Consider the following 27,783-nt stretch of genomic DNA (forward strand, 5'->3'; position numbering starts at 1 on the left):
AAATTTGGGGTAACTTTTGTTATTTTGCATTTATGTATGTGAAATTTACCATATAGAATCAATAAGTTTACAATGAATTCAATGCTATTTTTATCATGTACAAAATGTGTAATGACATTTTTACACTGAATTTTAATATCACGATTAGTTTTACACAACATATAATCTTCCATTTGAGTCCAAAAACAATCGTAAAATAAATGCGTTAAAGATTCTGGTTCATCATTGCAAAAATTACATTTGTTTTCAATATCTAAATATTTGAAGAATTATAGATTTGTTGGATATATAATGTGTAAACTTTGATGTGCACTTCTTTAATGTTGTTTTAAAGCTTTTACACTGGGAGTAATTTTCCCACGTTCATAGAGTGTATTACATTTACGTTTATTGTTGCATTTAGCGCTCAACTGTTTACGTTTGTCCGAAAACGGAAGTACACGGCAGTGAATCATCTCGCCGTCATCAATGCGCGCTCTCTTTGATGTCAGAGGAAACTGTCATGCGCAGAAGTGCCGTTTGCTGATAGGAACGGTTGGTGCTGTTAGTGAAGGAGTTTTTGACAAACAGCGCCTCTTTGTGGTCAAAAAAACACCAAAAAATGCCTGAATAAAATAAGAGTGATATAGAGTTTCTATTTAAAACTGCTGCAATGTGAGACAGTCGGTCAGAAGACGACGTAAAACGATAAGTATACCTGTTAAACTAGCACATAAAACTCGCCCGGGCCTAGCGCTGACGTTAATGTGATGCGGCTATCGTCAGTTAGCTGCGTAGCTGACAGCAGCAGCATTATGGACTGAGTGCGTGGAGAAAAGAAAAACGCCAAATCATTTTCTTATTTTAGAGTCTATGATAGCCGCCCGAGTAGTTGCAGTGGGCTTTGCTCTGACAGCTGTGGCCAAAGCGATGACCTCCGTGGCAGCGACGACATCATCTGAACCTCGGGGGCGGCATGCATCAACCAGCCGGGATGCTCACTCTGGAAGCCCGCTGCGGAGGCTTCAGAGGCTGCCGGCGGTGCCTGGTTTCAGCCCGAACCGAGTGAACGACCTGCTGCTCCTCCGGCCTGATGCATCGGGTCATCAGGGTATCTCAAACCCGCACGACCGGGGCAGAAATAACAAGCACGCTGTGTTTTTCCACGGGGATATCCAGGTGAGTGGGGACACGCTGGGTCCTGGGGGTTTATTGATCTGGATATCCAGGTAGGATGAACGATTAGTCGATTAATCGATTACTTGCCAACTATTAAATTCATCACTTGCAATTTTGATAAGCAACTTATCATTTGGAGTCATTATTTAAGGAAAAAAGTCCATATTCTCTGGTTCCAGCTCCTTTAATGTGAATATTTCCTGGTTTCCATGATTGAATAAATCATAAATCATTCATAAATTGAATATCTTATAATCAATTAATCAATTATTTTAGGGCAGGTTTCCAAAACATCTCCATTCACTGATATCCACAGTAGTCTGAGTCTAAAGCTAGTATCACATGGGGAGTATTTTTAGAGCTGCAACGATTAATCCAATTAGTTGATTGACAGAAGAAAAAAAATACAGTTTATTCATTATAATATAGACAAATACACTGTAGAACAAAACATGTTCACATCAGATACAGAATGAATAAATAAATAAATAAATAAATAATGGACAGACAGGGGAAAGGGGATCTACAGTACAGAACAAAAAGAGCAGTTTTCGAAGGTTTACATGTCTAAAAGAAGAAGTTATTGTAATCACATAGTGAATCTATACGCTGTCTAGTTGAACTAAGTATTTACCTTTTATCACTCTGTGTTTAATGGCATCAAAAATCTCCAGACAACAGCAGTATTAACAGGCATGCTGTGTTTTTCCACAGCGATATCCAGTTGAGTGGGGACACAGGGGGTCCTGGGGGGTTTATTGATCTGTTGATTTGCTTGTTTTATCCAACTAGAAGTCCAAAACTTTCAGATATCAATACGTTGTCATATATGATGAAGGAAAAGCAGCAAATCATCACATTTGAGAAGTTGAAAGCAGAATGTTTGGCACTTATACTTGACAAACGACGAAACATTAAAACATTTGTTGATTAATTTTCTGATGGTTGACTGATCAGTTAATCGTCGCAGCTCTAGTTTCAACTTTTCAAATGTGAGAATTTTAAGCATTTTGGCTTCAGACATGATAGTTAATTGAATTTCTTGGGATTTTGGACAAAACATTTGAAGACGTCACCTCGGCCTCTAAGAAATTATAACAGACATTTTTCACAATTTTCTTACATTTTATAGACAAAACCATTAATTGATAATGAAAATAATCCATAGTTGCAGCTCTAATTATTTCTGCAAATTTCACATGTAAAAAAAACAAACAAAAAAGAACAACCTGTTTAATGTTGATGTTGTGGAAACGTGCAGGTCAAACCCTCTGAACTTTGTTTCAAGTCTGTTTTCAAATCTTGATTTAAGTCAACGTCCCAAAGTCCAAAAATATATAATTATAATTAATATAAACTTCATTATAGAGAAATGTGTGTAAAATGATGTTTAAAACATTCAGAATCCTCCATTTAGTTGATTTGTTGTTGATTGTTTTATAATAATTTAAGGAAGTACATAGTTTATGTCAGTTCACATGTCTTTTATCTGCAGCCGTGAGACTCCCGACAGTAACATGAACTCTTGATGTCATGTGATTTGCCACATTTATGGGAAAATGGTCATGTATTTTGCAGATGTAAAAACTTTTAACAGCTTGTGTACAGCATGTGATGCCTCACGTTGGTGTGAGGAAGGTTATCAGCAGAGTAAGTACTTTTGTTTTACTGCTGGTTCATGAAAACAACTCAATAAACTGAAGAAATCACCTGCATGGAGTCTCACACTTCTGCTTCCTTTATGCATTAGAGTTAATTATCCAACTTTCTTAATAGAATATGTAGAAGTCTGCATATATAATATACAGTAAAGGACAAACTTTGTGCTTTTGTTTTGGTCACGTGGGCAAAGTTTTCTTCCTCTTACAAGTTATTATCAAGCAGCTGAAAAATGAAGCCAATGCAGAAGTGCCAAAAACTGCAGTTCCTTGAACGGCCACCTGAGGCTCCAAAAGCCAGTCAATCCCCATAGACCTCCATGTTAAACTGCCCAACCTTACAGCAGAAATAAACATGTTTACAACCTGGTACAAAAAACAGTTTTGGTCTCTATAGCTAATTTCCCCTTTCATGACAACTGTACAGGGGGTGAATTTTTATATAACTCACTCATTTAAATTTTATTAAGGCTTAAAATTACATAATTCAGGTCGTGGGCTCTGTGAGTGACAGGTGGGTGCTGTCACAGGCAAGTCGTTACCAAAGTGACAACATTGGTTAGGTGACGTAACCATGGTGTAACAACAGATTCACAGAGTATAGGTATAGCCGTCGCTATTTCAATGTGTTTTCAGTTCATGAAAGTTAATTTTAACATTTTAGTTTTTACTAAAAGACCCTCGAAGGAGTCCGATGTTCAGTTATATCCGGTAAGTACATTTTGTTTTAATGGTTTTAAGCCGGTTTTTCGCTAAAATTAGCATTAGCATTATCACAGATAACCATAGACTGTAAATGGGCCGTGCTAACCAAGCTAGCAGCTAGCGCTAGGGTCCACTCCACCCTCTCGTCCAAATATGGTCACTTCTGGCTCCAAAAATCCAAGATGGTGACAGTCAAAATGCAAACTTGAGGCTTTAAAACATAAGTCCATAAACTAATGGGTAACGTCACGGTGGCTCCGTCCATTATCTTATACAGTCTATGCTTCTTATCAACTGCAACTCAAAACTTTAACACAGGAAACTAAAATCAGCCTCAGATGAGTGGAGCTATCTGACCTCGTCACACTTGGCTGCTCTCAGCTGCAGTTTATTTATATGGTCCTTCGTCAGAGCTCATTAAAAGTCACAGAATTTAACTGAGAGCAGCATTTTCCAAGCAGAATAGTATGAATCAGGGTACGTTTTGCCAAGCGGACTCCTGTTTCCACTTTAGGATCATGATTAGCGACAGCACTGCAGAGACGTGGTTCTATATTTGTTCCAACATTAAAATTGTCTGCAGCAAATCCTTTGATGTGGATCAATTTTGTGTTTTTTTGGGGGGAAATTTAATTTGGGAATATATAATGTAGCAGAAAGTCAAGAGGTAGAACAACAAGCTAGTGAAGCTGTAAACAGAACCGTGTTCTGCACATGCTCAGTAGCGTCTGCCTCACACAGAACTACTCTCCTGAGACTGAAAACCTGATCGCTGTTATTAGTCTGTTGAGACGTTTCTAAACAAACTAACGTGACCAAACTCTTCATGATGAAGGAACATTTCACCCAGTTTTTAATAGTTCAGGACAACGACGGAGGAATAAAATATATCAGACTTTGGATACACACAACGATATTAGAGCTGCAACGATGTATCGATTAGTTGCCAACTATTAAATTAATCACCAACTATTTTTATAATCGATTGTTTTGAGTCATTTATTATAAGAAGATAATGTTTTAAATGTGAATATTTCCTGGTTTCTTTAGTCTTCTGTGACAATAAACTGAATATTTTGGGGTTGTGGACACATTTTTCATCACTTTCTGAGATTTTATAGATCAAACAACTGACAGATAAATCAATAATGAAAATAAACGTTAGCTGCAGCCCTGAACACTTGTACGTCCTCGAGCATTTGACATTTGTTTACAATAAGAGAAATATAGAAAATCACCAGCTTTTATCCTTTAATGCAGTGATTCCTTAAGTGTGGGCTGCGGCCCTCTGATGGGCCGTGAAGGTACTGCAGGTTGGTCGCAAGAGGTCGTTTACAATGAATAATAAAAGTTCTTAATTTTCAATTTTGTAATTAAGTTTGAAATTACCATAAAATATTTATGATTAAATATTTGCATTTAAAAAAGTAATCAGCACTAATAAAACAAAGCCATTAGATTTAAATTCGTGTCATTCTTCATTTATCTGATCTATCTTTGATCCGGAACGTATCTTCTATCTCGTCACTGGCGGAGAAAGAGTTAAAATGGAGCGTTGGTTATCAAGCCTTTACTGGAGAATCAACCTCAACAAGATAATCATCAGAGGATCAAAATGAATCCTTGAAAACACAAAGAAAGATTCATGGAAAGTGAGAGAACCGATCGCTGGGATTTAAATCTCAGAACGACTACGAGTCATTTGACAATCTGTGAATTTCTCAATTAAGAGGATCTTGACCTCCGTACCATCAGAGATCACCTGCAGACACTGAGGAAGCAGCTCCGGGGAAACATGATGATGATGATGCCATCGCAGGTCTCAGGTCCAGGGAGCAGGACGGTCTTGTGGAGTCATCTTGAGATGTTGCTTTGAAACGGATCTTTACATAGAAGCATGTTTACTCAGAATATATTGATCTGTCTAACAGGGCGCTGATGTTTCTGATTGCTTCTGCTGCTGCTCACTGTATCTGTGAAACTGGATTTTCAGCACAAAGTTAAAGGAACAAACTGGATGTTGATCCTGATCTCTGCTTAAAGCTGACGTCCTTCCAGCCCGACATCAAGACTGACACGGTGAGTTGCAGGTGACACAATGAAACGTTACTCAACATGATTGATATTCAGCGTATGTAGATAAACTGCAGCTGGTCTCACAGAGACTGGAGAAGATGTTTGTTAATGTCAGTTTATGGACTTGTGAGAATGAACACTTTGTTTTGTGCCGTTAACGAGTCCATCTGTGATGGATTTTAATAATTACAAGTAAGTTATGCAAGTGTCGGCCTGATTCAACCTTCAGATGATATTTTTAGAGCCCGACCGACACATCGGTCAGCAGATAAATGATCACAGATGTATCGGTATCAGTGTATATGTTGTCTGATAGGTCCTGATATTTTTAAAGTTATAATAGCAGCATTTTATGTATATTTGATCCTTTTTCTTAATTCAAGTTTAATATATATGTACATATGTTTTTTGTTCTGTGTTTTTTTTATTAATAGTAATTTATAATTACTAAATTCCCAGTGAAATTTACTGTTTCAGTGTCATTTTATACAATAAAGTTTATTGTTAAACAGTCAAATATCTTTGTCACAAGTGTTTGATAACCACATTTGAGGAATCATTGCAAGAAAATGTGAGTTTCTGTATAAATTCTGTGTATATAAGATTATCAGCCAATATATCAACATCAGAATTAGTTTACTCCCTGATAACGGTATCAGCATCGACCCCAACAGTCCAGTATCAGTCAGGCTTTAGATATCTTCTGTCTGTTTTGTCTTCATGTTGATATTTGGTTGAATACTGTGAAATATTATATGAAAGTGTTTTATTATCCAGGCTGAACAATTCGATATTTGCACTGAATCTCTGACATTTGTTGCGTTGCAGACTGTTACATGAATGTGGATGGATTATTAATTTACACTGCTGTAGACTCACGTTCATGTAGAACTGTTCTGTTCTGTTGATGAAATAAAAAAAATATATAAAAGCAAATAATTCATCTCAGATTAAAGGGTTGGTGGGCCGCAGCGTTCTTAAGTCTGAGAACGGCTGTTTTAAGGTATCATGAAGAACAGACACTTTGTTCAGACACATTTTGGAGACTGTGTGTGTGTGTGTATGTGTGTGTGTGTGTGTGTGTGTGTGTGCGTGTGTGTGTGTGTGTGTGTGTGTGTGTGTGTGTGTGTGTGTGTTTCTTCACATGTGTGCAGCTCTCGCAGTGTCTCTTCAGCTTGTGCCAAACCTGTAATTGCAGCAGCTGTCAGATTATGCAAAGCTCTCAGAGGCTTTTTGTTTGTTTTCTCAGTAAATTGAAGAGGCTCTTACTAATCAAGTGTAATAAATACGGAGGAGTAAACGCAGATTAAATCTCACTCATTAGTTTTTCTAATTGCTTTCAAGGATTCGAGACCTGCCCTCATTTATTATAACTTTTCTATTGGCCTGTCCGTCTATTCATTCTCCTCGTCTCTGCTATTCATCCGGCAACTTTCCAGGCAAGTGTTAATATTCCCACAGTGTGGTGGTATTTCCCAGGAGACGTTTGTGTGTGTGCGCAGGATGCTGTCACACTGATGTTTCCATGTAAATAAAATGAAAGAGGTCATTGTGTTCAGGACCACACAGTGTCAGCGACAGTCTGAGAAGATGCTGCTTGATGGAACTAATTGAGTGAGTCAAACATGCTGATTTTTAGACAGACTCTCACCATAGATGTTATCAGGAGCGGATATAAAGAACTCTTTTTTTTTTTATTATTATTATTTGGCTCACAGATCGAAGCCAACATGTGTCAGAAAAACCCATAAATAACTGCTGCTGCATGTTTTTGTTTTAGATTTAGATTTATTATGCTCTGATTGTATTCAGTTTAAGGAGGATAACTCACTTCATGCTGATAGAAGATTTATTATACAGTCACATAAACAGAGTAACCACACAAGTGTTTCTGCTGCTTTAGACTTAATGTGTATTTGTTTCCTGATTTAAAAACAAGAAATATCTGCAAAGAATCAAAGAACACACGAATTAGCAATTTCTACAATTTTTAAAAATTGCACAAAAAGGGAAAAGGGTTCATTCCTAAACTAATTTACATTAACTGACTAATCATTTTGTCAATAAAATAAAATGTGCATATAGTGTAATATGACCATTTTTCCCATAAATGTGGTGCATCATATGTAGGGAGAAATAAAAACTGACTTAACTTTATAACCCCTCAAATGATTTAAAACCAACAAATTATCAACAAATCAACTAAACGGAGGATTATAAATGTTTTAACCATCATTTTACACACATTCCTCTGTAATGAAGTTTATATTAATTATAGTCTAGTTTGTGTTTTTGGACTCAGATCAAAACATGAAAACAGACTTGAAACAGAGTTCAGTGGGTTTGACCTACATGTTTCCACGACGTCAACATCTCTTACATGAGAACTATGCAGAAATAATCAGATTGATTATTTTCATTATCAATTAATCGTTTTGTCTATAAAACGTCAGAAGATATTTTAGAGTTCGAGGTGACGTCTTCAAATGTCACCAGTCCAAATCCAAAGATAATAAGTTAACTGTAAAGCTGCAACGATTAGTCAGTGATCAGTATGTATTTTTATAATTGATAAATGGTTTCAGTCATTTGTCAGCTTCTCAGATGTGATGATCAGCTGTTTCTCTTTGTCATATGACAGTAAATTAAATATCTTAACATTTTGGACTCTTAGACAAAACCAGTAAATTGAAAATGTCACAGTGGCATCTGAGATATTGTGAATTACATTTTTCCATTTTTTTTTATCTTCTATTTATTATCAAGAAGATGAATTGATAATGAATATACTCGTTAGTTGCAGCTCTAGTTTATTGTCATGTATGACACACAAACTTCAAATCCTCTGATTTGAGAAACAGTGATCAGTGAATATTTGATATTTTAGTTTTAAAAAATGACTGAAACGATTATCAGATTATCAAAAGACTAATCATTGCAGCTCTAAAACCTGCTGATTAAAAACCTACTCACAGGGTTTTAGGGATATACACACACACTACATACACTTGGACACAGACAAATATAATAATAATATTCGTTACTGGGTGTATATCCAGTTTTTCATGTTGTTCCAGTGTGTAAAAGTCGTATCTTGCAGCTGTAAACTGTGTGTGCTTGTGCAGAACTTCCAGGAGGAGATGGCTCTGCAGCCGGAAGGAGCCCAGTGGCTCTGCTGGAGTCTGGAGCAGGTCGCCCTCACGCTGGGCCGCCGTTTCCCCGACCACCACGTGTGGGTGGTCAGAGCCTCCCGCATGTATCTCCACAAGTTCAGCTGCTACCACAACTTTGTGGAAAGCAACATGTTCGGGGCGCCGGAGCACTCGACGTACTCACAGGACTTCGGAGCGTTTCATCACCTCAGGTTTGTCGACTGGAAACTTTTAACATTATCAGATTTATCAGGTGTGTTGTTGTTTATCTCTCAGCTCATTAACAAACAAATCCAACAATACAAGAAGTAGTGAGACAGACACAGAGACAGTTTTATTACACACTAATGTATCTAAAGTGTATTAGCAGCGCTATAATATATTATAATATATTTACCAAATACTATTTATTAAGTGTCAAAACTCAACAAGTTACAGTTGTAAATATGTAGAGAGGATGTACAAAATAACAGAAACACCTCACAATAAATTCATATATTTAAAGTGATTATTGTCTCACCTTTTACTAAAGCTGACATTTACATATTAAACTTTATATGACTTGTGTTGCTGCTACAGTGACTGTACGAGTGCTCTGAATTGTTCGTGCATCAGTTATAAACTAAACATGATGTAATGTGTCGAGGTCTCAAAAATCTTGGCAGCGTGAAGTCCAGACAGTTACACGGTCCAGCACGTTCAGTTTGAAATAAAGTAATGGAAAATTTAAGCTTTAATTTGAGAAGGTTTACATCAATATTGAAAGACCTTTTTTTTTCTCCACACTTTCCTCTTTCCATTATTTTAATAACGGTTGATTTCAGTCCAAAGAACTTTTTTGTTCCACAAGTTAACTGCTTTCTTTTTGTGAACTGCAGCTTTTCTGTTTTTGAGGCTTTTGGATAAAGCAGCTTTCTTATTATCTTCTCCACCGTCTTGGTCTTTACTCCTCATATTGACAGACAACTTCACCTCAGTCTAAATGGCAACTCTCAATCAACTCTGAGCCACGTTTAAGCACTTTTCTGCACGAACTAACACAGCTGCCCAACAAACATTTAGTAGCCAAGTGTCAAATTACTTTTGAACCTCTTAACTGTGGGCAGTATGTGTTAAAAGGGCCAAATCGCCCACACAGTTCTTTCTATATGGATGTAAACCTACTCAAATTAAAGCTGAGACTTGGCACTTCAATGTAGTATCCATTACTTAATTTCAAATTGAATGTTTTGAAGCACAGAGCCTGAAGAACAAAACGTGTAACTGTCCAAATACTTTTGTCACATACAGAAAGAGAGCTGCCATTAAAAGATCGTCGAGGTTGAAGAGATTTGCTAAAACATCAGAAGCTTTGGAGTTGAATCATCACCTCTGACAACACATAATGATTTACCGCATCAGTTTGTACTGCAGGCCTGTTGTTTTACAGGAAGTCTGAACCGCTTCTGATTGCAGGGCCCTGCTGAGTCACGGTATGGAGCGAGCCAACCTACCGAACCCCCTCCGGTCTCACGGAGGCCCTGACGGCATCCCCTCAGGGTTTTCACTCACGCTGGTGGGCTTCAGCAAAGGCTGCGTGGTGCTGAACCAGATGGTGTACGAGCTGGCCGGGGCACGCGCCGACCCGCAGATGTCTCACTTCGTTAAAACCATCTCAGATATGTTCTGGCTGGACGGCGGGCACCCGGGAGGCAGCGAGACCTGGGTGACGGACAAGCAGGTGTTGAAGGAGCTGGCCGCCAGCGGAGTGTCTGTTCACGCCCACGTGACCCCCTACGAGGTGTGTGACCCCATGCGGGCCTGGGTGGGCCGCGAGCACGGACACTTCATCAAGACCCTGGAGGAGTTCGGGGCTTCTCCTCAGCAGCAGCTGCACTTCGAGGACGAGCCCCCGTCGATCGAGAACCACTTCAGGGTCATCCAGGAGTTTTGAGTTTTGCTTTAGAGCGAGCACTTCAGACACAACACGCACACGCCTGAGCCGAACCGAGCGCTTTAGATTATTTATTAAGAATACATCTTGAGTGTCTTATTCGCTGGTCTTACCTCATTATTGTGATTTTTTAAGGGCTGAGAATGTAGAGCATGTGACAGATGCTGCTGCTGCGCTGGACTTTGTACTTTCTTTCCGCTGCAAAATGCACTTAATCCGAGGTTGAATGATCCGGGGGCTTCGGCCCTGCTGCCTGTGAGAGAATCCGAGGGAGGAACACGCAGGTATGAAACATGGATGATGGATACTTCTAACATCCGCTGTCGTCTTTTCTTCTTTCCTCTTTACGCTCAGTGTAACTTTTACATTTTGATTCAGGCTGAAGCTTCGAGTCGCTGCAGAAACATGAATGATTCATGTTGTTTCGGTTGAGAGTTTTCATTGCATTTGAGAGCAGCTTACATCGTCTTTCATTCTCGTTACGTAGGTGATCGAGCGACTTTTACACACATGAATGACTGAATGTTTGAACTTAAAACAGCTGGTAATGATTCATGATTGTATTCAAATGTGTGGCCAATTAATGAAGCATAGTTTCCATTCCTTCATTTCTTTCAATGTCCAAAATAGATTTGTTACAAATAATTTTACTAATAATTTATTAGACTCCTTTTTATTTTTCCTTTTAAGAGAGAAACATTTAGAAGATTCATGTCCTGTTTTATTTTTCTATAGAGGCAGAAATGTGTGATATACTGAACCTTTTTCTCTTTTACTGTCTGACAGCAGCAATGTGTGTTATCAGAAACATGATAGTTTGTTGTTGAATGTCCTGTGAAATCAAGCGGTTTGTTTATATTAGATATGTCAGTGTGGGCAGCATGTGTATTAATCTGTGATGTTTTAATTCCAGTCTATGATCTCTACTGTATGTAAGCTTACACAGAATCTTTGCACTTTTGGTGATGGCTGTTAATCATTTCTGCTGAATGTAACTTCAAATCATTCCACTATGTTTACTACTCGCTTCAGGTTATGTTGTTTACAGTTGTAGCTAGTTTATAGCTAACATAATGTGCACGTTGTTTTAAACTTCATCTGCTTGCAAATTTATCCTTTTAACCAACAATAGAAAAACATCACTAGTTAAAGGACGAGTTCACAGTTTTTCAAGTCTGTCTTAAAACATCAGTCAGGAGCCCAAATGACCAGTGAAACCAGTTTTTCTTGCTGTAATCATTTCATCTGTTCATACGATGTAGGTGATTACATTGTAAGAATATTTGTAGGGGATCTAATGGTTGGAATGAACAGGAGGAATTATTACAGCAAGAAAAACTAGTTTCAGTGTTCACCTGGACACCTGACTGTCTTCAGACAGACGTGCGGTTTGTTTCAGGCTTTGTTTTGAATCAGCAGGTGGCAGCAGTGTGGAGAAATTAGAAAAACAGAGAAGTCAAAAGAGAAAACCATGTTGTATTGAGTCAGAACATCAGAAACAAAAAGAAGACTTCACAAATACGGCGTCACATATTTTCTACGATCTTTAATGAGCTTTTTCACTTTGCTGTTTGATGCCTAAATATTAGCCTGCAGCTGATCAGAATACAACACGGATTATGGGTTTTTTTTTTTTTTCTTAGTCATTTCAAATGCAATCAGAACGCTCATACATTAAAAAATATATATAAAATGCAAAATAAACATACATCTCTGAAACATGTGTTTGCTTGTGCTTGTGGCTGGTTTGACTCTTTAACATACAGTTTCCTTCAGTCTCGCTGCGTTCGAGGAGAAACAAACAGGAATGTTGGCTGACATCAGTCGGCCTGACGTTAACTGGAGCACCAGTTTGTGAGGATAACAGCTCGACTGCCAGCTGAGCGCCTCCCTGCTCACACAATGAGCACTCTCTCTCTCACACACACACACACACACAGTAACTGAAAATAACACAGTACAATAGCTGCATAACAATATCAACACCACAGCATTAAGTCACGTTTCAAGTGACACAGAGACAAACGCCAGCACACACACACACACACATACACACGAGCCACTTTGTCTGATGGGTTCGAACGTTTCGTCATCCTGCAAAGTGAGTGAGATCCCTGCTGGGCTCGCGTGACGTCACCGCACTGCAAAAACAAGTCTTTCTCTCTCTCTTCCGGATCTATTTGTCAAGTCTTGAAACCTTGTTTGCTGCAACAACAGGGAGGGCAGCGTCGGCTGAGCTTGAGAAATTTAAAACTTGTGAAACTTCCTCTGTGAAGTTACATCGTTTCAGCCGTATTGATTTCAAGACAGCCACCTGTTTGTATGAGGTATTAGGAAAAAAAAAAAAAAAAAAAAAAAAAGCAAAGTAGAAAAAGACTCTTGAGATGAAATAAAGATTCAAGCTTATGTCCTTATACAGTCGGTTCCTATAATCACCTGACGCTATCATAACGAGACATACTCGTCAGCTGTTTGGAGAAAAAAGCTGAAGTGGAATCTGCTAGCTCAGTGAGATTAAATTACTTGAGATGAAAATCTTTTACAGTGTGGTGTTCCAGTTGTGTTTTTTTTTTGTTGGTTTTTTTTGTTTTTTAAAAGGATGACAGCATACAGATGAGAACACGGTCGTGGCTGCAGACGCCCATCTCCTACACAAAGGCCATTGTACCAGCTGTGAGGACAACAAACAAACAAACACAATGTGGTCTTATTCGGTTTGGCACCTCAGGAACAAACAGAGGAATGTTTCACTAGAGGTTAAAGAGCGATCGGGGTTTCCGGAGCTGCGTTTCAGGAGACGTGAGGTGTTTTGTTTTTTTTTTTGTTTTTTTTAATTCAGGTCTCACCTGAACAAAAAGATGGCAAATCCTGTGAGTCAACAGCACCTCATATTTCACATTGCTCAGAGGTTCTGTCACGCTTTGGGCCTTCTTCAAACAAACATCCAGCTACTTCTAAACCTTTACAGTGAAATCATCTCTTTCTCACTTTCTCATCACCCAGAAAAAAGCCTTTCATGTCCACGTATCTTCAACACTCGACATCCCAACTTCAACAGCTCCACTGTTATCCGCTATTCCTTTAAATGCTTCTTTCATCACGTTTCCAAATCCATAAAAAGTATTGAATCATCTCCTTCCTGACCATCTGACTCATCTCTCCTTTTCCATGTGTAGTCTCACTTCCTAGTTCCACCTTAAAACAAACCCTTACTTTCATCTTCCAATAATCATCCGTCACACTGAAACCTCGCCAGCATCTTTTTGCTTTAAAACAAAAGTCATCCTGTGTCACCCGTCTCTCTCCAACCATAATCTCAAAACTTTATTATAAGACACGTGAGCTCATTATTTACATAAAAAATATAAAGTATAAGTCCAGCACATAAATAATAATAATAATAATATGCCTATAAGAATAAGATTAAGAATACAAAACACAGTGAGCAGAGAGAGCGAGCAGCATGCCCTGAGATGAAAACAACAGGAATATATCACTTCAGGCACCCAGACTAGAGAGAGGACGAGAGTATATTGTAATGCAGAGAGTGAGAGAGCAGACTGGATGGCTTTGGTGAGGGACTGAAAAAACAAACGATGAGCTCCGGTGAACCGCTCAAGGACACACACACACACACACACACACAAAAAAAAAAAACGTATAAACTTTCATAAATAACTCCAGTTTTTTGCTTATCGGTTCGATACTCGTGAAGTTAAGTGCTAAAGTCGTGTTTTTGTTTTTTTTAAACTTCTGCCAGCTGACAAGGAGGAACTTGCAGCTTCGGTGAGGAAATCATTTGAGTAAGTGCGGGTGTGGCATGTGCACAACTGCATGAGTCACTGTTTTTTCGAGCCGTTACTGTTTCAAGTTTCTGGCTTACTAAAAAACAGGAATGCCCTGAACTCTCAAAAACCCGCGAGTAGATGTTGTTACATTTTATTTTTAAGTCTTCCTCGTCAGCTTTCCTTTCTAGAAAAATAGAAATATTTTAATCTCAGCTGATAAACGCTAGACGTGCGGTTCTTGTGAAGAGGAATACGCTATTAAAATGAGCTTTATCTAAAAACCCTGAGCTAAATTTAAACCCTCAAGATATTGCAGATTTGAATAAAAGGCAAATACAGAAGGAATGTACAGTAACATGCTTGTGTGCCGTTTCTGCTGGTTGTTTTAAAGTGGAAGTGCAGCTTGGATGTGAAGTATAATGAACAGCAACGTTGCAGGTAACCCATGAGACGGACAGCAGCTTCTTTTTTTTTACCGACTTTTAACTCAAAAAAAAACAAAAAAACAAAAAAAAAAAACGCAGCGGCACAAAAGACAAAAGCCTGCTTCTCCTTAATGCTGCCGTCTCTAATTCTCCTGAACATGCAAATAAGGATGTTGTCATACTTCCTCATTGCAGTTAGCTTATCTAGTTATCACAAAATTCTGCTGAAGCACAAGTGTGACCAATAATAACCAGCACTGCTGACTAAAACTTAACTTCCGACTTTTTAAGGCAGAGCGTCATTAACTTCTAAGGTTTCTTGTGAAGAGATAGTGAAAATGCACAAGTATTGCATAGATTTCCCTTGAAATACTCCAAACTAGCCTTCATCAGCACAGGAATAACTACAGTATTTGCAGCCCTTTGAAAATACCAGAGATTATAACCATGAAATATTAAATACTTTAGGTTAAACATGATTGAGACATACTGTACAATTTTCCACACAATTTTTTAACATTTTTAACAGTAACGAATCAGTGACAGATTACAAAATGTAGCTGGTTATCTTTGGTTTGAGTGGTCGATCTTGTAATTGACAAATTAAATGGAATATAAATAAGTACTCTTGGGGTAGAGGGCAGTGAACAGCTGGTTGTTTTTTTTTTTAAAAAGCTCAAGAGGAAGAAGTGGGCATCCCCCTGCGTGACGCGTCACTTCCTCCTCTTTCCTGTTTCGTGTTTTCAAATGTCACCGTCTCCTGCGGCGAGCGTCTCGTCGTCGAAGCGAAACCTTTTCGCGTGAGAGTGAGGAGACTCCAGGAAGTTCTCCTTGTCTTCGGGGTCTTCGGGTGGAGCCGCCCACTTGGTGCCGCAGCTCCTCTCGCGGACGGTGCGGGTGGCGGCGGGCTCGGGGCTCACGCAGAACTGCTGCTGCCACAGCCAGGGGTGGCTCATACACTCGGCAGCGCTGGGCCGATCCCTGTGGACAAAAAAAACACGACGTTAAACGTTTAAACACCGGCCTGGAGATATCAAGAGCTGACTCATCTAAAGGCTGCAGCTAATGATTATTTTCATAAAATGTCAGGAAGTTGTAAAAAAATGCTCGTCACTATTTCCTCAAACTCAGGGTGGCATCAAGTTCTCACATTTTGAGAAGCTGGAACCGTCAAATGTTTACGCTCGAAAAATGACTCAAACTGTGAAAGTGATAAACAAAACTGCTGATTCATCGACTAGCATAACACACCCAAATCACCAACTGTCTGTGGTGCATTGTGGGTAATGTAGGTGCCAGGTTTTGACAGGGAAGAGGAATGAATGATATATTTCTGATTCTGCTGCGTCGATTTTAATCCTTTTTTTTTTTTTAAACTGTCCGACGTGAATCCGACAGTGTTACAAGAGTGAAATGCTAAATTGGTGGAATACTCCTTTAAGTGAAACTCTTTTTTTTTTTTTTTCAGTGGACAACGTTCAGAAAACTATTGTATTCCAGCAGGGAAATAAAGATTTATATTTATGTCCTGAAGCAGTAAATCCTGTTTAAAAACGTTTTTTCTTTTTTAAGTGGATTTATTAATACATAGTTTACAATCTATAACCTGATTAAAGGGGAAGGGAAAGTCAAAATGATGAATGGAGGTGGGATAATTAGCAGAGCTGCAGCGATTAGCCTATTAATCAATGTCAATCGATAGAAAATCAATCTGCAATTATTTTGATGATCTAATAATCGTTTCTGTCCCAAAAAAAACAAAAAAAAACAAACAAAAAAAAAAACGGACTTAACAGAAGCCAAATATTCTCTGGTTTCAGCGTCTCAAACGTGATAATTTGCTGCTTTTCTTTGTCATATGTTAATTAAAAATCTTGAGGAAGAAACAAGAAAATGAAGACATTACTGCACGCTCTGAGAAATAATTAATTTTATAGACTAAAAGATTAAATCGAGAAAATAACAAGCAGATTAATCGATCAGCTGCAGCCCTATCATTTCTAAATAGTAACAACAGTGTTTTCTTATGGACAAAAACACTATTGTGTAAAGAAGATAAAAAGCTCTCTTGACTCCGGTGTGTGCCGTGTGCATCGGCCTGCTGGCTGATGTGTGATCAGTCTAAAATAAAACATGACGTGTGTGTTGGATCGTCTTGTGCGGTTCGTGTCGTTGGATTTACAGCTCAGTGCAAACATTACAATCTGATCTAATCGCATATAAATCATTTGACTTGTGTTTCTATTCTGAGGATGTTTCTGCGATGAGTTCGCACGCTGTCATTACTCACTCGGGCGCTTTGACCAGCAGCTTGCGGATGAAGTCAACAGCCAGCTCAGACACCCTGGAGAAGGACTCCCTGCTGTAGTCCACGTTGACCTGGGACACGTTCAGGTACGTCTCCTGCTTGTCGTCCCCGATGAACGGAGACTCGCCCGTCACCAGCATGTAGGCTATGACGCCCACGCTCCTGAGAGACACACATGGATGAGCTTAAAATAAGGACTTGAGAGCTTTCGGGCTAAATACGAGCAATCGAGCGTACAGAGCTGCTGATTAAATAAATTATTAAGAAAACATCTGTCATATTTTTATTACTTGTTCCACCACAGCAGTGAGAACAAAGGCTAGCATGAAAACATATAAACATACCCATAACTTCATTTTAAATTAAAGTCACTATAATGAATCCTTGAACAAATGCTGAACAGACTCCAGGATGAAGTCGCTCCACTGTTTCAAGGACAGACTCACCACAGGTCAGTCGCTGTTGTGATTGGCTCGTAATTGAGGATCTCTGGAGCTGAATGAAAATGTGAAAGAAAAGTCAGCTGTCATACAATGTTGAAAGAATGTCTGCTTGTGATGTCCTGTATCATTTCATACCTTATGTTTTTTTTTGTTTCTCCACCACTGTCCTTTAAGTTTACTACAGTTGTGTTTTTATCATAACTGATAAGCTACAGCTGATGTTTCTTTAGGTCTGTTTAATTACTTCTAACCTTTCCAACATCTCTTTAGTGACAGTGGATTGTACATTTAAATGCCTCTTCCTTTCAGTGTTTATGAAATGCTAATGTTGACATTCTAAAACCAAGGGTTTCTCAATAGCTATAAACAAGTGACAATATGTTCCTGAGACCTGCAGAGTCATTTCTATTAGCATCACATAAATCAGGCTTTACTGTAGAGAGAGTTTTTTCTTTCAGACTGTAACTTTCATATGTTTTTTTTTTTTTCAAGTGATGACTGCATCGGTCTGATATGTTTGTGTAATGAAAGTGTGTTTCGTGAACATCGACTTACCCACATATTCAGGTGTGCCAAGAATCTCTCTGAGCTCTCCAACCGCACCCAGCCTGCGTGCCAGCCCGAAGTCTACGATCTTTATGTCCCCCGGAGGAGACAGACTGGTCAGGAGAATATTCTGCGGCTGACAGACACACAAAGAGGGAACACAGTGTGAACATCAGGTAGACATCAGAAGTACTTTCAACTTATTATATAAATCATAACTTCAAGTTCTCTTTGAACACTGACTCAATAAAGGGAGGCGTCTGCCTTTCTGTAAGTACACGATTATTTGTTTAGGTGCTGAAAACATATTGACCATATGACACTGTATAAACATTACTATTAATAAACTGCATTATTCTCTGCCACTCAACCTACAATGCAGCAACTTGTTTCCAAGAGCCAAACGTCTTTCAGTGTTCACATGGGCACCTGACTGTTGTTTTAAGACACACTTGAAAATTGTGATCTCATCCTTTAATTGTGTCATAGAAATAGGAAATTGGGCTTTTGAGTGCAAAACTATTTTGAAAAAGCAAAACCACATGCAAGTTCTGGAGGGTGAAGTCTGTGGTGAAGCGAGTGAACATGTAAAAATAGATTCCCTCAGCTCCGGCGACACTCATGCATGTGATTGTGTGTGTGTGTGTGTGTGTGTGTGTGTGTGTGTGCGACTACAATAAACAAAGCAAAAAGTCTCTGAGAGGCTGAAGCAGCGCCTTGTTTGCTGATCGTCTGACACGCGACCGAAAAGATTCGCTGAGATCAAAAATGATGTTTAATAACTGTTATTAACGAAGAAGATCAACTTGAAATAATCACAGTGATCAGATACAAAAACACCTTCTCTCTCTTTCTTACCGCCATGCAGGTGACCAGGTGCTTATATAAACTATAAGAATATCACCACACATAACCATGTGACCTCATTATATCAATCACTGTGACTGTGCAATAACAAATAACAATATTAGAAATATAGTAATCAAAATAACCTAAATATAAACCATCACAAAATTACCCATTTACAATTAATTCTAAATGCTCCTACAGTATGTGTGTGTGTGTGTGTGTGTGTGTGTGTGTGTGTGCGTGTGCGTGTGTGCAGACCTTCAGGTCTAGGTGCACCAGGTTGCTCTGGTGGAGGTAGTGGACTCCCTCCAGTGTTTGCCTGATCAGACGGGTGATCTGGGCCTCTGGCAGCAGTTCATCAGACACACAGTGGTCAAATATCTCTCCACCTGCAGCACTGTGAAGACACACAAGCACACTGTTTATATATACACACATATATATATGTACAATATAGATAAACACACACACACACACACAGGCTGTTGAAACGTTCATCTCCTAAAGTGTCATAAAGAGCAGAGAAATAACAGGAAACGATGTGGTGCTTCATCAAGGGTTTTTTTTAAGGGAGTTTTTAGCTTATTTGATTCGATAACAGGGGATGTTGTGTTGCTGTACAGACTGTAAAGCCCCCTGAGGCATGATTCGTGATATACAAATAAAACTGACTTGACTCGACTCGCTGTAAAACAAAAGCGGACTTCCTGAGTGAGGCGAAGTGAATGAGTGGCGAGGCGCTGGCTTCCAGTATGTGACCAGTTTGTATGTGAAGGACTTTGAAGAAGACTTTGGAAAACAAAAATATATCATATAAATGGACTGCATGGTGGACTGGTGGTTTCAGAGGCTAACCCATAGTAGGAGGATTAGTAGATTGATGCTGCATGTCCTAGCAAAGTCCTTCCTGCTTATTCATTGTACTGTGATTCATTCTAGGTAGGATCGTTAGCCAAAACTGACTAAAACACACACACACACACACACACACACACACACACACACACACACACACACACGCACATACGCTGGGCCAAGCCCTAAAATTGTGCACAGAGAACAAAGTGAATCAGATTTTATTACATTTCAGGTTATTTAAGTGTGTAATTTGGTGCTACCCTAATAGCCTTGTTTTAACTTGTCCAGGCTGTCTTAGATGAGCACATTAAATTGTTCAAGCTGTCTTAATGCTCATAAAAGCATTGAAATGTCTTTGACAACAAGTACAGGGCGTGTAGTTGGAAAATCACAGCAGTTCACCTTCAAACAGTCACTGTGTGTTCAAGTCTTTACTACAGATCTTGTTTTGACATCTACTTTCTTTTTGGATGTCACGAGGAAAACGAGATGAACGATACGGCAGACGTAGAAGGACGGTTCCTATGAAATCATGACTTTAACATGAAAGGTCAACGCAGGTCAAGACGTGATGATGACGTAGAAAATGTTCAGTCGAGTGATCTGGAGTTTCAGCCTCGAGCTGTGTGCTGTAATTCAGCCAACATGGATCTTTCAGTCTTGAAAGAAATCCTGATAAACCTGTTAGGAAGAATGAGCTGTTGGCATTACATAAAAAAACGATTGTTTGACAGCTACTTCAGATCAGACTAACAGGACTTTGCCCTTAAACCTGGCATTCACAGGAAAAACGGCTAGTTTGACACGTTTTAGCTACATGTTTTAGTTACATTTCAACCAATGAGGGTTCAGTGTTCTGTGCAACCAAAAAAAAACAAAAGACAGACAGTAAAAAGATGTTATTGGTGCTGCGGTGAACTCACTATTCCAGCACTAAGACGATGTCGTGATCTGTCTCGTAGGCAGCGTGCAGGTTGACCACTCGGGCGTTGTTACAGGCCGTCTCCAGGACGGCCATCTCATGAATGACTTCCGCCCGGCAGTCGCGACCTCGCCTCCTCTTGCGCAGGAACTTGGCAGCAAACACTTTGCCTGTGGCCTTCTCCACGCAGCGCTTCACCACAGCAAACTTCCCCCTACGAAGAAGAAAGTGAGACATTTATCTCAGGAACCACATCTGAAGAACCACGTAGATAATACAACCTGGACCCATGACGAGTTTAAAAAACGACGGCGGGGGTTTGAGAGAAACAACAAGACAAGATTTGTTCTGTTGTTCTTTGTATTTACTGTTGATGACTCTGATGTTTGAGTTAATGAGTGAAAGAGAAGATGAAATTCAGAGGAGGAAATAAAGGACTGAAAACTCAGAGAGCCTCTCCACAGTAAATTATCTGCTGGGCGTTTAGAACAGAACAACATGAAACTATCAGAAAATAAAGTTTTATTTCTCTCAGTCGGTTGCTTTGTTCTCTCTACCGCTGCTCCCTCTCCCTCATTCAATCTCTAGCTCGCTCTCTCTTCTTTTTCTCTCATTCTTTTTTTAAAAAAATGAGTCGGACATCAACAGCAAAGCCTAACTTTACTCTTAACTATAACAAACGATGAGAAAAGTACTCCCTCGTCCTAATAACGATACTAGAGTACTTCTTTTAAAGGAGCTGTGGTGCCATCCTTGCGAGCCCCGCCCCTAACATTCCTGTGTCTTTGCAAAATAAAACCTCCCCCAGACTAGGGAATTTTTTTAGGCCTACAGGAACTATATTAAGTCCCTGGTTCCTTTAGTTGAAAGTCCCCCGAGTTCCTCAAAAGGTTCTTGGTCCCCTGGGAAAGTTCCTGTGGTGGAAACACCCTGATAGTCAAGTTACAGAGCTTTGATTTCTAATAAATGACGATATAGAGCTATCATACCAATATGCCTCACAATAAATGTTCAGATATCAGAAATCATAGTTCAAGCTTCACATTAGAGATAAGACAAGGCCAAGTCAAGGCTGCCTGGGAGATATATTGATTGGTTTATCCATTAATTTATCCAATAAAACACAATAAATTATATCAATTAATATATTTCCTAGCCTTTCTAACACATGGCTATTTGTAAGTGACACTATACAAATACTGGCATTATATTAATAACAGACATCCATGTGTTATCTACTGCCAGTACATTCCTAAATAACTAAGTGTTAACGTTGCTGTCATGACTTGATCGCTGCAGTATTTGTTGGTGTTATTCAAGTCTTTGAAGATACAAGTGGCTGCCTGCTACTGGACGTGAGTGTCATACTTCATCATGGCTGATTAACATCATCAAAAGCATGCAGTGCTTATATGGTGTTGATGATTCATGTGTATTCATTTGAGTCTACAGTTTTTCCAAAATGGTTGAAGTTTAGCTCTTAGAAACCGGCAGGTAACCAAACCAACTTTTACAACATTCCCTTCACTTGGAAAACCTTTTTGACATTCAGCTATTTTATGAATTTAGTGGAAACACTTTTCCACAAGGCCTTGCAATATCAGCAGCAACAGAAATAAAGTTTGAAATCCATAAATAACAGATTTTAAAGCACCCAAGAGCAATGATTGTTAAGGTCAGAGCTCCAGCAGGAACAATGGAACAATGGTGCAGCTACATCATCGTACTCCTACCACTGTAAAAAGTTATATGTTCATGGAGTTTTAGCATATGATACTCAAAATATGTTTATAATTAAAGACTGGTAGCAGAGCATGATGATGTTTAATGTTCATATATTGCTGTACTATCTGGCAGTCATTCAGTAACAGGGTAGAAAATGTTAGAAGGGTTAGTGATTAAAAATGACTCAGTGATCTGACAGTTGAAAATGCATTTTGGTCATGAATCCAGTGAAAAGAGAAGATTTTGTTGTTACAAGCTCAGAAATGTTTGCTTTATTTAGCTTGTGGGAAGGCTAAGTAAGACATCACTTTAGGCTATAGGAACATGTGAGAGTCATTGCTCTTGACTTTAAAGCCGCACTAATCAATATTTTTTTATTCAAACTGATAAAAGCTATTACATGTAAAGTAAAAGGGTCACTTGTAGAGAAAAATCGCCCAACTCTGCAGTTCCTCTCAGCTCTGTGGAGTGTTTAAGTGTTTTTCAGCTAATTGTTTTGGTTCAGTCTCACAGCTCTCACCTACCTTTTTCCAGCAGCAGCAGGCAGCTGCTGCAAGTGAAAAATGTCTAAGTAATAAAGTCACTGTACACGACCCGTCCAGCAGCAAACAGCAGACAGACAAAGTTAGCGACTAGCTGATGAACATAGTGAAGCACTGGAACATTTCCCTCATGAATTGCTGCTGTGTGTCTGCTGGGTGTGTAAATAGGTAACTGTTTGTCATATCAACTTTATAAGGCAATATTATGTTTATGGTATGTTTACAGCTTGTTGTGCTTAATAAGGGCTTTAAATTGTAGAACAATTCCAGCTGCAACGATAAGTCGATTAATCAATTAGTTGGAAGATATTAATTTAATTACCTACTATTCTGATAATCGATTTATCATATTGAGTAATTTTTTTTTAAGTAGAAAATGCCAAAATTCTCTGATTTAAATGTGAATATTTTCTAATTTCAATCAATTTTTGGACAGTATGTGGTGGAAAACATCAACACAAGCTAACAGTTACACTGCGACCACACATCACCTTCTTAAAAAGTTGTTATATCTGGGTCTTTAGCTTGCTGAATGCTACGTTTCCGGCTTTTCACTAACTTGTCTGTCTTTCAGGGACCAGCACTGGGCAGGTGATGTACAGTGGTTTTATTAGAGTAGGTGAGACTATATAGTTAATGTGCCAACTGTGCAACCAAAACAATAAGCTAAAATAGCTTAAAAAGCTCAGTTGAACTGCAGAGTTGCAGCTACAACTGATCGCTTTCACACTACACCATCATGTTACTCAGTGTCAATTTAAAAATACTGATTAACCAATTCCTTAATCGACAGATATAAATGACCTATTCATATCAGGCATATTATTATGAATTAATAATATATCTGACTTTTTCCACTCTCAAAGGTCACTGTCTTAATTTAAGACTATGATTGACCGTAGGTGGTGCAAAGTACTTTTTCAGCCTAACACTACTGCCCTTCCCATGTTCTTTAAAATACTGCATCTCATAACTTCCTGTTTTTTGGCAACTCACACACAAATAACCAAACAGAAGTGGTCTGTGCCATTTCTTCTTTCTAAAGTCTGCTGTCCACATGTGCTTGTTTCCTTCCTCCTGTTTTTAAAGCAGAATTATAGTGCATGCAGTATGACACATTACTTCAAACACACCTCAGAGATCTTACAATATGATCATCAACCACCATCAGCTGTTGCCATGGTTCACGCACGGCGGCAGACACATGACAAAGGTCTGCTGGTAGCAAGGCGGGCTCACGTCACCTGGCACTCGTGTATTTAGTGTTTCAAGCTTACAGTCCAGAGTCCACATGCTGTTAATGTTAGTGCACTAAATCACTTGTGCTGTTCATGAAAGCAAGTACAGAAATAACAGAAAATACAGACTTAATAAGTATTTATGACTATAACTGGTTAGATGAGCGACATTTGCCCAAAAAGGAAATGTTGTAGTCTTTTTTTAAAGTATTTCTGTAATCCGTATGTGGCAATTATTCTGTTTTTACTCTCATGTCTGAATCTGTAATAATAATGTTACTTCATTCAGTCGTCCAGTTTAGTTTCTAAACTTTCTTTTTCAGGATACAGAAACTGTTTTGCTCAGTACAATGTTCTCCAGGAAATAATTTCATGTGTTCACCACACGTTTTCTTCAACAGCAATCTGGTCGTTAATCTTACATCTGGTTGCTTTTGTTATTTTGTACAGTACTGTATTGTTTTGTGTTATAAGCTGCTAAGAAAACCTCCTCCAGTGAATTAGGAAATGTTTAATTCCAGAGTCTCAAACAGCGCTGAAAATACAGATTATTTCTGTTATTAGTTATTTATCTATCCATTTTTTTAGACCAATGAAATGACAAAAAAGTGATGTCTTCAAACTGCTTGTATTGAACAACCACCAGTCCAAAAAGTTGATTTCACAAAGATGTAAAAAAAGGGAAAAGCAGCAACTCATACCAATTGTGAAACCGGAACTGGGGATTGTTGACATCTTGTTAAATGACTCAACAATCATCAACAAACAAACAAACTTACTGATCATTTTAGCACTAGTATCAAATATATGAAAAGTAGTACACTTCATGGAAATATATACTTCTGTGAAGCTGAATGCCATAATAAATGCCTGACACACTCTCAGGCTCTCCTGGGTGTCGGATCAATGTATTGATAAGGTTTTCCTAAGAACTGTCAGTTTGTATAGTTGCCAAACTTTATACAGTAATTGTAAATTTCAGTCTATAGTGTGATTATACAGCCATCAGACTTCTGTATAATGCAATACTGTCTATGTTGTACTGTTAGCAATGGTGGAAAGTAACTAAGTACATTTACTCAAGTACTGTACTTAAGTACAGTTTTGAGGTATTTATACTTAACTTGAGTATTTCCATGTGATGCTACTTTATACTTCCACTCCACTACATTTATTTGACAGCTTTAGTTACTTTTCAGATGAAGATTTGACACAATGGATAATATAACAAGCTTTTAAAATACAACACATTGTTAAAGATGAAACCAGTGGTTTCCAACCTTTTTGGCTTTTGACGTCTTACATAAAGCAGTGTGTAGTCGGGGTCACATTTCACATGTCTATGAGTTGTTAACAGCTCCACCAAGTGATTTTTCACTTTAAACTTCTCACATGGCTTCATTTCAATAAATGTTCAAATGATCCAATATTTCACCAAAAATCAAAGATTAGAGAAAAAGTCAAAAGACTGAAAACAGATTTGTGTATCAGAACTTTGTTTTTTCTTCTTTCCTCTCCCATTAATCATCTCACGACCCCCTCAGATTTATCTGCTGACCCTTTGGAGGGGTCCTGACCCCTAGGTTGGGAACCACTGGACTAAACTAGTTAACTGTATATAAAGTAGTGTTAACTAGCTCCACCTCCAGCAGCTACAACAGTAACATGCTGCTCTAACACTGATGCTTCACTATTAATAATCTAATGATGTCATATATAATAATATATCAGTCAGAGGGACCAAACCACTACTTTTACTGCAATACTTTAACTACTTCAAGCTCATAATACTTATGTACTTTTACTGCAATACTTTAACTACATCAAGCTCATAATACTTATGTACTTTTACTGTGGTAGGATTTTTCATGCAGGACTTCTACTTGAAATGGAGTATTTTTACACTGTTGTATTGGTACTTTTACTTAAATAAAGGATCTGAATACTTGTTCCACCACTAACTGTTAGTATATACCAGCTGGACTTCCTTATCAACAATCCACATAAGTGTCAAATACAAGTTTAACACTCGATATATCTCAGTCCTATGAATTTCTAGTGTTATTGTGCATCGCTGAGCAACTTTTAAACTTCCAGCAGACAGTTTTCTGCTGGGTTGGGACCCACTGAACCTCCCAGCACAGCAGTCATACCAGTTTGACTCACCTCCCCAGCTCTCCGGTGATTTCATACACACTTTCCATCGCCTCCGTGCTGATCGGGGTCTGAATTTCAGCGAGCAGCCCGGCGGAGAGCCCGCTGCGACTGTCCAACCGCCTCCGAGACATCGTCGTCTCCCCTCCGGTATCAGCCGTGCTGCCCGCAGCTACACCGGCTGGATAACCAACGCTAAGAAAGTAAAGAGACTGACGGTAAAAACTAACCTAAGACACTAGCTAACTTTAACGCTGCCAGCTTTTACATTAGTTAAACATGTTACTGCTGGCTGCGGTGGTTACCGTGCTGCTGTTTACTTTGGCGACTTAACCGACTCCGGTTAGCTCAACCGTCGTTAGCTCGACGGTCAACGTTCAAAAGTGAGTTAAACCGACTTTCCTGAACTCAAGCGAGAAGGAGAAGCTAGTCTATAAAATCTACACGTACAGGTGGTTCCGGCGAGTAAACAGTCCAAGTTGTCGGTGCGGGAGACGGTGAGATAACTGAGTGAGTTTATCCATCCGGAGACGTTTCGATCATTTTTTTTTTTTTTTTTTACATCCTTCTGTTTGACACTTACCGGACACGTCACGGAGCGTCATAGCGCATGCGCACTGCTGTTGAGTTTGAAAAAAGCGAGGTCAGGTTAATTTGAAAACGCGAATATGGATTTACCCTCCAACTATATTTAAAGGAAAGGTTCACAGTTTTTCAAGTGTGTCTTAAAACAGCAGTCAGGTGTTCATATGAACAGTGAAACATGTTTTTCTTGCTGTAATCATTCCTGCTGTTCATACTGACCATTAGAAGATCCTTTCATAATGCACTTACAATATATAAGTGATGGGGTCCAAAATCTACAGTCCTCCTTCTGTGCAAACATGCATTTAAAAGTTGATGTGAAGCTTATATGAGGCTTCAGCAGGCTGAGTTAGTCACATCAAGTGGATATCTGCCACATTTACAGTCTTTTTAGCATCAAGTTCATATACAATACAATACAATACAATAAAATACAATAAAATATTAAATAAAATAAAATTTTAGATTATATTTTTAAATGTCACAATTATTACTTAAACCTTAATATGATACTTTTGACTTAATATCTCATTATGACATTATATCCAAAAAAAAAAATCTTATAATGATTTTGATTCATAAATTAAAATTATGAGTTACGAGGTCCTAATTTTGAGATAGCAAATCAAAAATAATGAGATAAAAGGTCAAAACTTTCCTTGTTATCTCATAATTCCTCTACTTCATATGTAGACAGTCTAAATTCTTGTTTAGTTTA

General features: G+C 38.7%; 2 protein-coding genes across 4 annotated transcripts; one reads left to right on the forward strand and one right to left on the reverse strand.

The window, feature by feature from the left end:
* Positions 1 to 372: 372 nt before the first annotated feature.
* c11h2orf69 (chromosome 11 C2orf69 homolog) lies at positions 373 to 14,322 on the forward strand. Of its 2 annotated transcripts, XR_006405901.1 has the most exons (4): positions 373 to 1,158; positions 8,723 to 8,961; positions 10,205 to 12,621; positions 12,714 to 14,322. XR_006405901.1 is itself a non-coding variant. In XM_044365076.1 (3 exons), the coding sequence occupies exons 1-3, from the start codon at positions 853 to 855 to the stop codon at positions 10,680 to 10,682; spliced, it is 1,023 nt and encodes a 340-aa protein (XP_044221011.1). In that variant the 5' UTR covers positions 373 to 852; the 3' UTR covers positions 10,683 to 14,322. The 2 variants fall into 2 exon arrangements, 1 of the variants encoding a protein (XP_044221011.1); XM_044365076.1 differs by having other exon boundaries at positions 10,205 to 14,322.
* Positions 13,227 to 27,052, reverse strand: stk17b (serine/threonine kinase 17b (apoptosis-inducing)). Of its 2 annotated transcripts, none has more exons than XM_044365074.1 (8): positions 26,931 to 27,052; positions 26,493 to 26,675; positions 20,823 to 21,035; positions 19,300 to 19,438; positions 18,202 to 18,328; positions 17,650 to 17,698; positions 17,186 to 17,365; positions 13,227 to 15,876 (listed from the first exon to the last, which is right to left on the reverse strand). In XM_044365074.1, the coding sequence occupies exons 1-8, from the start codon at positions 27,002 to 27,004 to the stop codon at positions 15,639 to 15,641; spliced, it is 1,203 nt and encodes a 400-aa protein (XP_044221009.1). In that variant the 5' UTR covers positions 27,005 to 27,052; the 3' UTR covers positions 13,227 to 15,638. The 2 variants fall into 2 exon arrangements, with proteins under 2 accessions (XP_044221009.1, XP_044221010.1); XM_044365075.1 differs by having other exon boundaries at positions 26,786 to 27,034.
* Between the last annotated feature and the right edge of the window lie 731 nt (positions 27,053 to 27,783).

The sequence above is a fragment of the Thunnus albacares genome, chromosome 11 (assembly GCF_914725855.1).
Source record: "Thunnus albacares chromosome 11, fThuAlb1.1, whole genome shotgun sequence".
Classification (NCBI taxonomy): Eukaryota; Metazoa; Chordata; class Actinopteri; order Scombriformes; family Scombridae; genus Thunnus; species Thunnus albacares.

Bases quoted from the DNA above. Each gene is read 5' to 3' on its own strand.
- c11h2orf69 (XM_044365076.1), top strand. From the start codon at position 853: ATGATAGCCGCCCGAGTAGTTGCAGTGGGCTTTGCTCTGACAGCTGTG. The intron at 1,159-8,722 runs GTGAGTGGGGAC...GTGCTTGTGCAG, and splicing joins TTTTCCACGGGGATATCCAG to AACTTCCAGGAGGAGATGGC. The intron at 8,962-10,204 runs GTTTGTCGACTG...TTCTGATTGCAG, and splicing joins GGAGCGTTTCATCACCTCAG to GGCCCTGCTGAGTCACGGTA.
- stk17b (XM_044365074.1), bottom strand. From the start codon at position 27,004: ATGGATAAACTCACTCAGTTATCTCACCGTCTCCCGCACCGACAACTT. The intron at 18,329-19,299 runs GTCTGCACACAC...TGTGTCTGTCAG, and splicing joins TGGTGCACCTAGACCTGAAG to CCGCAGAATATTCTCCTGAC. The intron at 15,877-17,185 runs GTGAGTAATGAC...TTTTGTCCACAG, and splicing joins CTGCTGGTCAAAGCGCCCGA to GGATCGGCCCAGCGCTGCCG.